At 42.2% G+C, this 12,330-nt stretch overlaps 1 protein-coding gene across 2 annotated transcripts in view; it reads right to left on the minus strand.

Moving 5' to 3' along the window:
* Positions 1-3,481: 3,481 nt before the first annotated feature.
* SLC9A6 (solute carrier family 9, subfamily A (NHE6, cation proton antiporter 6), member 6) overlaps positions 3,482-12,330 on the minus strand; it is a 68,396-nt gene continuing 59,547 nt past the window's right edge. Inside the window, exons 14-16 of one of the 2 annotated variants that reach the window (XM_006874712.1) lie at positions 11,271-11,350; positions 7,786-7,891; positions 3,482-4,152 (exon numbers count right to left, since the gene is read on the minus strand). In XM_006874712.1, the coding sequence (XP_006874774.1) occupies positions 3,877-4,152; positions 7,786-7,891; positions 11,271-11,350 (462 nt within the window). In that variant the 3' untranslated portion in view covers positions 3,482-3,876. The remainder of the gene's footprint in view (positions 4,153-7,785; positions 7,892-11,270; positions 11,351-12,330) is intronic. The other variant, XM_006874713.1, reaches the window with a different exon arrangement.

The raw sequence follows: 12,330 nt of genomic DNA on the forward strand, positions 1-12,330 counted from the left end.
ATCCTATACAGGGTCGCTATGAGTCGGAACCGACTCCACGGCACACAACAACAGCACTACCCTCAAATTTATTACAACCCTCCCTGATCTGATGTAAAGGAATTTCCCCTTAAGAAAACAAGCTTTTCTCTCAAGAAAACAAAGCAACCCGCTCCCATCTAGTTGAATCTGACTCACAGTGACCCCTATGTCAGCAGACAGACACATCTTTCTCCTGACGAGCAGCTTACAAGAGATGAAAGGAGACGTTAGCAGAGATCAGAGGGACCCACTATCACCAAGAAAGAAGAGCTGGGGGTGGAGTGTGTCCTTTGGACCTAGGTCCCCTGCACTGTGAAGTTCCTAAATCTAAGTTGATGCCAAGACACATGGCGATCTCCAAGGAAAACTGGACCTACAGAAGCTGAAAGGAAACAAGGATCTTTCCCTGGAGCCGTACTCTGAATTTGCACTTCAGCGGCCTCAACTGTGAGAGGATAGATTCCTGCTTGTTAAAGCCATCCACTTGTGGTGTTTCTGTTATAGCAGCACTAGGTAACTAAGATGTATTCCTTTAAGCATTTCCCATTTTCAAGCCTTATCCTTTATCATCTGCCCAATGTAGTTCCTAGGAGTCCTGTGGGTTAATGCTCCAGACTGCAAAGCCGCTTGAGCTGCAAGATTGGCGGTTCAAGCTTACCAGTCACTCCTCGGAAACCCTATACAGGGTCACTATGGGTCGGAACCGACTCGACAGCACTTAACAACAACAATGCAGTTCCTATCAAAGCCTTTCACCAAACCTGTATGTACACTTTCATCTCCCTTCATTCATACCCTGGGGCAGGTTAATACATGTATCTGTTCAAATCTAATGAAGGGTTTCATTTATGGTAGACACAAAAAACATGGACTCATATAGGAAGAAAAAGAACAGTTGTCCAGACCTACCTAAACAAGGAAACTGGAGTGGAGGTAAACAAAGCTACCATGGCCTCCACAGAGCAGGCAGCGGGCCTGGTGCCACTGGGAGAGTCAGTGAAGTTGCCCTCAGAAAAGTCTAGCTTGTAAAACGTCTTGTAAAAAAAGCCAGTTGTGATTTGAAGTTGGAGGAAAAAATGTTTGTGTGATTATGCTTTCAACCACACTTGGAACTGTCCCCTCTACCTAGCTGGGCACAGAACTTATGCTCCCCATAGAATGGGACTATAATCGTTATGACATTATCCATTACTGACCTAACAGGCTACAAATCAATGTTAACACAATCGACCTGCTTTGAGTTGGATTTCTTCAATGGTTCAATTATAACCATAAGCAAATAACCCACCCTGACATGTAAGCACCCAAAATCTGCCACCCCATAAGTTAAATTCGATTAGGTTTCTATTTTGTTTCTTTTTAAAACACCAGTCTTCCCCCTTTGCCGGTAGATCTATAGGTAGAAAAATAAATGAAGTCAGTACTCTTTACTTTTTGCTAGAAAAAACAATGACTCAAATACAGTGAGTGGTTATTTGCAAGGCTATAATTTTTTTAATGACAGATTTTCCTATAAGAAACCACTATAACATCTGTCCAAGTACTCCAAAGAAAAACAAAATACATAAAGATTAAAAGTCTATTACTTTAACAGCACATTGCCAAATATAGACAACTAGGATAAAATGCCAAGGAACCTTAAAAAATAACTTTAAAAGATGCAATGTTCAAGTCATTCAAATGTGTAGGTTCGACAAACAACAGAGAAACAAGTCCAAGAGTGGTTCTATTGTGCAGGATGGCAGCTCAGACTGTACTTCGTCAGAGTTCGTTCTGGTGTCTCCAACCAGCAGGCCTGAGTAGAGTTGGCGTTATCTAGTTTGCTTGGAGATGTGTACGCAGACTGAAGGGGCGACATGAGCACAGCAGGCTGGGTTCCCCTTTGCTGAAGTAGGAAGGCAGGTTTGGTGGATCAAGCTTGATCAGTTTCCCTAACAAAAACTTGTATGCATGCTGAAACAGACGAGCTCCTGAATATGTCATGCGGAATATTTACAGCCATTTTCATAAACTGAGCTCAGTAACCTGACAGAATAAGAAAGGTAGCTGTTGATTTATTGTATAACCTTGTACAACTTGAATGACTTGGTGGGTAGATGACGCTGAAGTTCAGACAAACATTAACATGAACTGATGTACTGACTGAAGAAGCATACATCGTATAAAACGTACACTTCCCAGAATTCCTGCATGGCAGGAAAGTCGCTACCACTATACAATAAATGGCTATGCCAACAGTTACCGCTGCCAAGACAGGGGATGGCTTCCGAATTCCCCTAAAACCTCAAGGAGTGTTTTCACCAGCACAGACACCACTTGGAGAGCAGTACATTCTTTTGTTTGGAAAGATGTTGCTCACTGGGAAATCCGAACATCAACTCAGTTTTCTAACTGGGTAAAATTTAAGGCAATGCTACTCAGACCTGAATGGGGGACTGGGGGGAGGGGGGCAAGTGGAGAAATACCTCCAAGTTTGTCCTTTTCTTCAGGAACATAAACAGGTCAGAAGTGACAACAAAAAGGATTCCCTTCTGAAGTGTACTTTACTGATACATCACAAAAGGAAACCTGCTTTCATCCTCCAAATATGAAATGAGAACCTTTTCTGTGCTCTTCCTTGAACCGTGTCAAATAAAATAAAATAAACTACACACATGGCAGCTTAGGTATTAATATTAAACACAGAAAGGAAAGCAACTATACCCAGACCACACAAAGTCGCCACCAGCTCTGACCATAAGTGCTCAGTAGACGGTGCTCCATAGCATTTCCATTTCCTCTTCCAAGCGGTGTGTAGTGAGAAATTAACCTGTAACATCAACTACAGACTGACAAATGACAAGTAGACACAGTAAGTTCAAAAGTTTTACATTTTGCTCCTGTTTGGCTGCTTAAGAGCAGCAATTGAAAGTGATATAAAAACTTCCGACCACAAAGCTTGCTATACAGATAAAGTACATAATCAAAAGTTAAGCAGCAATTACATTTCTTAAACTTATCTGGTATAGAATATTTACATATCTGGAAAGAGAGAGCCCTGAAACCACCAGTCTGTTGATCAGCCCCCTGCCCTCTGCCCCCTCCGAATGGAACCAGTGTGCTCTGAACTATATACACCTGTACTTTGGCTGCAACGCCTATGGATGGTCTTGCTCTGGGGAAAAAAAAAAAAAAGTCTTGGAAGTTATTTGCAGCCTCCTTTACATCACAGCAGTGTGTGGTAATCACCGAATGTGTCTTCTCACAGCAAGGGGGACAAAGGGCCCCCATACTTTCCTCCCCAACCTGAACTGGGCAAGACCCTAATGACATCAGCATTGTACTCCAACTGCAGCTCCGGGCACCACATGAGGCCATCAGCGAAAAGGGAAAGAAAACAGTCACAAAAAAGGCAGCAGCAATCAACAACAGTCCCCCAACAAAAGCACCTCTCCTCCCGAGACTCCTCCCTAGGCCACAGTCCTCCCTCCCCCTCCCCCCACACAAGCAATGAATTCACGTCACAAGAACTTGGTACTCCAGTTAAATGTCAGGTAAATAGAAGAATGAGGAAATCCATCACTGTTGATACTTAGAACTGAGACAGAAAGCTAACAGAACACACAACAACACGGTGAAAAGAACTTTCTAAAACAAATCCATTCTACATAGTGCAGCCAATAAAACAAAACCAAAAAGGATTCATTTGTTCACAATCTGCCTTGTACAGGATATTTATATGCTTTCTATGCCATATAAAGAGTTTTTATACAGCTTCAACAATCAGAGACATGCACTGGGACTTGTTAGGTAGTACAGATTTCTTCACAATCACATGTGCAAATTTTACAAATCACAAAGTGAGGATTAATAAGCTTAGGCTGGACCGTGTCTCGTATTATTATCTAACAAATTTAATGGGGGCTCAGAGTCATCCATGGGAAGAACCAGGCGTGTGCCCCGAATGACCAGTTCGTGGTCCCCAAATGCAAGCTCCCGATCCAAGGCATCTTCTGAACTGTTTCCCAGGAACCGCCTAGGAGCCCCAGATGTTGCCGACTCTGTGTTCACAGTGGAATCTCCATACGTCAAGCTAATATCGCCATCATTGAGAATAAGATCTGAGTCGTCATCTTTCAACTGTTCCTGGTTCTAAATGCAAACAAAATGAGTTTTAAGTATTATGAGGAACAATAAGAAACATTTCTAATAGGAGAATTTAAAAAGATGTCCTCTTCAAAATCCTTCAGTGGCATCCTACTGCCCTCAGGAGAAAGTCTATAGTCCTTACCTTGGCTTAGAAGAATCCACCGTGATTGGTTCCTTCAGCTTGATCTCCTGTTCACCATCTGCCTCTGTCCTGACACTACCAATGTGTGCCAGTTGAACAAACTGTTCCATCCTCAGGCTGGTCTACACGTTGTCCCCTCTGTCCTCCTTCCTAAGACTAACACCTGCTTCTCATTAAGTCTCTGCTTAAAAGTCACTTTTTTCAGAAGGTTTTCCTTCCTTGGTCTTCCAAGACTAGGGGATTCATCCCTCCTAAGTGTTCTCACAGCACCCTGCACTGAGCCCTGGAGCATAACTGTGTGCATGGTGACCTGCTCCCCACACTCCACACTGTAAGTCCATTGATGGCAGGGACTGTGTCATCCTCTGTGCTGTAATCCAACCATCTAACAGAGTGCCACACATAGAAAGTACTCACTAAATCTAAGTGGAAATGATTATTTAACAGCTTTTGTAGATAAAGCTTTTACTTTTGGATTAACAATATCCCCCAAATATACTGAATCCTCACTACAGATTTGTCTCCTAGTCTAGTAACCTTTGGTCCTAATGGAAATTTTGAGGCCAAAATAATATATTTCAAAAAGTTCATGCAAGAATGAATGAAAAGATAAGGGAATTTCTCCATGAACTTTATGAAGCTCCCTCGTACGTTCTTAACTTATTTTCCCCTTCTGTAAGACTCGATTTAATACAAGTGGACTTTTGAAAAGTTCTTGGAAGAATTCTATTACCTTGTGATTCCACTTTTGCACCAACATTTTGAAGCCCTCTTGTATCTTCCTGTTTTGGTAAATTGAAAACATATGCATGCACAGAAAGGTATGGAAGGATGGATAGTTAAAAATGATGAGTTCATATTACTTGTAAAAATCAGAAAAAAGGTTATCTCTTTTTCTTGAAAATGTAAAAAGAATCATTCTATATACTCATATTGACGTTGCAAAACAAACCCATCTGTGATGACTATCCCCTGAGGAAGTAGTAGCGCTGACAGAGCTGACAGAGATATCTTCCACCCTGGTGAACTTGATTTCCCAAGTCTTGTGTTTGTTTGAAAATTCTAAATTTGTCTCTAAGATAGTCAAAATAGACTGAAAAGATTAGTAGACAGAATCTTAAAAAAAAGTTCCAGAAATTTGCTGCTTGAAGTTTGTCTAAATAGAGCCAAAAAACTGTAAATTAAAAAACCCAATGACCACCAATCAACCCCAATCCCTTTACATCCATTCTTGTTAGCGCAATGAATCTAAAGTCTCTCTCACCTCATTCAAGAATCCCCACAACAAAACTCTCTGGCTCCTTCACAGTCAGCAAGGCCTCTTTGGCACTTTGTCGTTTCTCTACTAAGTCTGAGGTTTGAGGCAGTAGCTACCAAAATTTAAAATGCACATGCTTCTTGCCCAAGCAATATTCCTCCTGAACACCAATTCTGTTGTTGTTGAGTGCTGTCAAGTCGGTTCCAACTCATAGACACTGTTTAGGGTTTCTGAGGAGCAGCTAGTAGGTTTGAACCAATGACCTTGCAGTTAACAGTCTAGTGCTTATCATACAGTGCCACACCAGGACTCCAAAAATTAAATCTACATTCCTTCATATACTTGAGTAAATGTACATGCACAAGGCTGTCCACTGTAAGAATTGTTCGTGAGAGCAAATGAAACAATGAAAGAGATACAAACGTCTATCCACAGGAGACCAATAAATTTTGGTAGAGCCATACAATTGAATATTATGCACCCACAAAAAAAGGGAAGGCACATAACTACTGTACCCAATGTCATGCTATCCATGTTGCATCATTAAGTGAAAAAGGCATGTAGCAGGCCACAACACTTATTACAGCCCCATTCCCAATGGCACCTGTGAGAGCCAGAACTTGAGGAGATGGTCTTGTTTTTCCGATTCTCACAAGTTTCCCACATTTGACAGGGTACAGCCACCACCTTTCCATTTCTCTCTGCTAGTGGAAAAGATCTGTGTTTGCCTTCTCTGGCAGGTTTTCCCTTTACAAAGGTTCCACCATTTACAGGTTTTACTGTATACATTTGTAGAGACAAAATATATCAGAAGGTCTACACCATACGCCTTTAATAAAGACTGCCTCTGAGGAAGATAGTGGGAGAGAGTGGCTTTAACTTTTTCACTTTTTGCATTCCAAACTTTGGCCAAGAGAATATCACTTTTATAACTTAAAAACGTAGTTAATGACATCAAAGGGAGGGTCAGTCACTGGCTATAAGGTAAAGGGGAAGACACCATACAATCAGAGGGAGGCTGGCAAACATATGACACAGGGAAGGCAGAACACCAGGAGAAGTGCAGGAGACAAAGACAGGATGACGTTTACTGCCGTGCTCTATTTTTATGGCATTCCACAGAAGAGGCATTGTGGGACTGCTTTGGCTCCAGAATCTTAACCAATGGAGCTGCCTGAGCCCTCTGTAGAGTTACATGGGTCCCAGGGCCCAGAGAAAATGGACACTGCTTCAGACAGGAGCATGGACATGTGGGAGGGAGAGACAAGGATGAGGCAACATGGTGGTAGTGGTGGGGTTCCCCACTCCACCAGCCAAATATCAGCAGTGCGCACTTCCACACAACACCGGGCAGGAGGCCGCTCCTCCCTGTCCTGTCTGCTCTAAGAGATGGCAGGAGTGGCTGCAGGGACCTGGGGGCTGCACGATACATGGCTTCACAGCTGAATGAAGGCTCTGAGCACTGCATCAGAAGAGCCAAACTGGTGTGGCTATTGTTTTCTTAACACTGGCGCCTAATTGATACCATATATAATTTTTGTTGGTTCATTTAGAATTAGATAGCTTAGGCTCCAAAGGGTTAAAGACATTCACTTGAAAAATAAAGGTTCATATGTATAAGTGAAGGCTAGTTGGCACACCTGTGATTTCATTCCTCAGTGGCAATACTTACCAACTGACCAATTATATGTCAGTAGGCAAGGTAAAAATATGGACTTGAGATTACTTCTAGGCATACTCACGTCTCCTAGCAATGGGGTACAGAGGCAGATAAACTTTCCCTCGGAGCCCACGTTTAATACGTGTAAACTAACCGACCATCTGTTGCAAGCTTTGGTACGTCACATGTTATTGATCTTCTCAATGGAGACGTGACAGCCCCACTTTACAGGCAAAAACATCCACATTTTTACCTGTAAAGTGGAGCTGTCACATTTACACTGAGCTCAGGTCACGTACTACAAATAAATGGAAGTTGGTGTGGAAAACCAGCTACTTTAAGATAAGGCACTAGTTATTCCATATCTGTTTTCAAAGGACATTTCAAGGGCTATGAATGTTATTTAGAGATGTCTGTGCATTGTCAATCTAGTGAGCAAAATATACTTATATTCTCTCTCGTGGTTCTTATCACTCGAAAGCAAACAAAATAAAACCAAACCAGGAACCCATCCATCCATCGATCAAGTGGATTCAATTTCATAAAGAACTTAGTTCCTGGATCTAACTAACTTACCTCATAAGCCTGAGGGCTAGTTAGGCATCTCGCAATGGGTCCACAGCAGGCAGGGAGGGTTGTGGTAAGAGGAGGCCCACTGTGCGTCAGCAGAGGCTTGAGATAGCTGTCCTGGTTAAGGAAGACCTTCATTCCTTTCTTCACAACTTTAAAACAACATCACACTTGACAATAATTACCATCACAGTGCACCAACCACTGCAGAGGATAATGAAAGGCTTCCCCGTACATTTTCTCATTTCATCTTCACAGTCTATCAGTGAGATAGTCAAGGGAGAGTTCATTCTGATCTCTAGTTCTCTCGCTGACACTGAGTCAATCTGACTCACCACCAATCCATAAGGCAGAGGAGACCTGCTCCATAGGGTTTCCGAGGCAGTACATCTTTAAGGAAACAGACCACCACCTCTTTCTCCCGCGCAGCTGCTGGTGAGCTCAAATTGTCAACCTTTCGGTTAGCAGCGTGATGCTTAACCCACTGCACAGTTTACAGATATGGAAACTGAGGTGCAGGGAGGTCAACGGGTTGCCTAAAGTCAGAGAATTCAGTAAATGGGAGGTCAGTACACTAATCAGATTAGTTTGATTTCAAAGCCTGTTGCCCTTTCCACTGCACCACACTGTAAGTAAAGAATGATAATCGCCAGAAATGACATTACATGTTACAGTAGAGGAGGTGGTGGTGGTGTGCTGTGGAGTCGGTTCTGACTCACAGCGATACAGGGTTTCCGAGGCTATAAATCTTTAAGGGAGCTGAAAGCCTCATCTTTCTCCCATGGAGCTGCTGGTAAATTCAAACTGCTGACCTTGCAATTAGCAGCCCAGCTCACAATCCACTACACTACCAACGCTCCTTATGCCGATAGTGGTGTTGTTTTTAAGTGCTGTTGAGTCCGTTCCAACTCACAATGACCCTGTACAGAGTTTCCGAGGAGCAGCTGGTGGGTTTGAGCTACTGACCTTGTGGTTCAAAGTCCAGGGCTGATCCAACAGTGCCACACCAGTAGTGCAATAGTAGAAGACAGTAATAAAAATGGCTTTCACCACTTACTGGGGATTAAAAGTGGCCTCTGAAGGTTTTGAGTTGCAACCTCAGTATCAAGTTGATTCTTTTCCTACATAGCTTTAAGGAAGGAAGGAAAGTCAAGTCTAAGGCACTGTAATTATGTCTCATGAGCGTCTCTATTATTGACCCTCATTCCATATCCATCTATTCTCCTGAAAAGAAAAGAAAAGAAAACAAAACAGTACAACTGAACTGTGTAACTGTGTATACTGACCTTGTACATAGTCATCTTACAAGATTCAAGAATCTAGGGGCAAATCTAATTAAAGAACAAACCTAGAGGATTTATTCTATCAAACAGCAGGATTTAGGGAAAAGGTTAATAATTAAGAGAGTGTACTAATGGTACAAATAACAGATACCAAGAGTCGAAAATGCAGAAACTGACTCCCACATACATGGCCCAGCGGTTTACTTCTAGGGCCCCAATACTGTTCAGTACAATAAGGAGTCCCTAGGTGGTGCCGATGGTTAGTGTGCTGGCCTCTTACACTTCACCCAAAGACACTCTGAAAGAAAGGCCTGATAGTCTGCTTCTAGAAACTCAACAGCAACTGGGTACAATGGTATTCTCAATCAATGGATCAACTGGATTGTTGTTGTTGTTAAGTGCCGTCAAGTCGGTTCCAACCCATAGTTACCCTGTATAGGGTTTCCGAGGAGCAGCTGGTGAGCTTGAACCGCCGAACTTCCAGTTCAAATGGCTTTGCAGTCTGGCACATTAACCCACAGCACCACACCAGGACTCTGGATCAACTGGATATCCATACAGAAAAAATGTTGATCTTCACCTATACCTCACACTGTATAAAAAATAAATTTGTGATGGATCAAACACTGCAATGTAATGGCTAAGACAATCATGCTGCCTATATAAAGATGAACACTCAAGAGAATACAGGGCAATTTCTAAGGTGCTGCTGTTTATACCAATATAGGTCAACATTAAGCTGCCTTCTATGAATCAGCTACTTTACTAATTTTTAAGTTTTACTTCAGTTTAAATATACAGGCAATCTGGCCTCCCAAAGGAACCAAAATCTAGAATGCTCAGTGTCTAATTCTACTAGGGCACTTTGTTGTTGTTGCTAAGTGCCGTCAAGTTGGTTCCGACCCATAGCGACCCTGTACAGGGTTTCCGAGGAGCGACTGGTGAGCTTGAACCACCAACCTTGCAGTTCAAACGGCTTTGCAGTCTGGTGCATTAACCCACAGCGCCACACTAGGGCACTAGGGACTTCAAACTACCAGATCTTAGTCTAATAGGGCAGTACTGAGGCTAACAAGGCTGGGTGTTTGCTTCTACAAGAATAGACAGAAAAAGAAGTGCCTATTCTATTTCTTTCTCTGCATTAGGTCATTTAACGGTTTTATATATTATGCATAAATTGTACAAAATATTTCATGTAGTAAACACTGAAAACAATTTTATTATATAAATCAGAGGGATGAAAATGCCCCAGGAGATGGGAGTGGCTTATACCCAAAGTGCTGATGATAGAGCCAAAAGCAATGACACATGAAAAATGTGATGTATGAATGCAGAATGATTTACACGTCATTGACTCCTAACAATGAAGTGTCGTCAAGTGTACTTTTCTTAAAAATATACAGTTTTGATCACAAAAAGTTGAAAGCAAGGAGAAAAAAAAAATTGTCTGGTTGTCCCAAATTTGTTTCAAGGGAGGATAAACCATGCTTTCATTCAACTACTGATAAATCTTTGTCTGAAAAAAACTTCATGGTTTCCATTTTCTAGTTTGTTTTTCAAAGACGATACTAATTTTACTAAATAGTGATCAAATTTTTATAAAATACATGATTCAAACAGGTTATAAAATACCAACACTATCCAAAGTACAGCTATGAAGGAGGCTTAGAGTAGGACAAGAAGGAAATTTGGTAACCAATGAAAGCACGAGCCTCCATTTGTGGCTTTGTGATCAGAGAGCAGGATCTCACGGTCTTTGGAAAGGCCAGAGAAGGTTTATGGCTGAATATTGCGGTCTCAAACACAACATTCATTTCTACTTCATTCTCGGGCCTTCTCCTAAGATAGCCTTTCTTCTTTCCCCTGAGCAGGTACACTGACAAGAACCAACCAATTTCTTTTTCTGGATTAACTACATTAGCTAAAGGATAATAAATATGCAAAGTCACTTGATAAATAACCCAGACCTCTAAGAAAGTATGCCGTTAGGGTTCTGGAGTCCCTTCCCCACAGCCAACTTCTGCAACAACCCTCCCTACCAGCTTCACGGGTTTTCCCAGGAACTCATTTGCAGCTTTCCTCTGCTACACAGAAGGGGCAAGGGAAGGCTAAAGGCGAGCCTCCATATTGCACTTCAAGAAGGTAAAGATCACAACAATTCAACTGCATTTATCCACGTCCACACTGTCCTTCTTTCTGTAAGGATACTTATGATCAAAGTTGTACCATATCCGGAAGAGCCAAGCACTCTCTGCTTTGGTGGTTCTCCTTTCATTTTCAGGAACACCCTGGAAGCAGAGAATCAATGAATGAATGCACTGCCACGGTTCCCGCACACAGATGCCGAGCTGTTCCTCTGTAGACCAGAAACACAGTGTAAGAGACTATATGTGACAGGCTCTCTGACCTTGGGAGCCCTAGAAGTTGAACAGCTTGTATAGTGTAGGTTTGGCATATAAAATTGAAATGGTTACCCAGACTGCTAGCTGATTTAGGCGGCTATTTGCATTTACAAACTAGTGTGGGCTGATTCACACCTCAATCCCACAGACTTTCACTTCCATGTGAACAGCACCTCAAATGTAAACCCTCTCACATCAGCGAAATGAAAGCAAGTAGGGAAATTGCCTGGTATACCTGACAGGTTAGAAGGACAAACCATGAGAGCAAGCAGGCAGCTTCTGATATTGCTCCCTACAACATGTCCTGATTTGTCATCCAGTGGCTAGGTGATCTAATGGGTCGACTCCCAGCTCTCACACTATCATGTAGACAAATCCCTTTCCTTCTCTGTGCCCAAATTTCCCCTTAGCTATTCCCAAAGGTTCTTGGTAGCTCTAACATTCTGCAAGCACAAGGTTCAGATGCAGGCATTTGCTTCCTTTCCTCCTAGCCTTTCTGACCCTCGGAATGAATTAATCTTTCCCTTGACATGTACCAAAGCATCCACAGCATAAAAAGGTTCGAGAGAATACTGTATGGGTTTATAAGGGCCACATTCTTAGACATAGGTATGTGTGTGTCACTCACTTCATTAGGAGCAAAATGGGAACTTGCTCAATTCATGTGTAAATCTCAGCATCTCTTCACCATACACACACCACTGTTTGCCCAGTCCCCTATTCTCCATATTGACTATAATGTTCCTAGTGAACATTCAGAGCATCCAGTAACGAATATAACAAACCAAAACATCCATGGGGCTTTGAGAGCAAGGGAAGCATGAGATTTTCTTTTCTGGTTGTCACTTTTTGGGTTATCACAGCTG

Source organism: Chrysochloris asiatica, unplaced genomic scaffold, assembly GCF_000296735.1.
Source record: "Chrysochloris asiatica unplaced genomic scaffold, ChrAsi1.0 scaffold00295, whole genome shotgun sequence".
Taxonomy (NCBI): Eukaryota; Metazoa; Chordata; class Mammalia; order Afrosoricida; family Chrysochloridae; genus Chrysochloris; species Chrysochloris asiatica.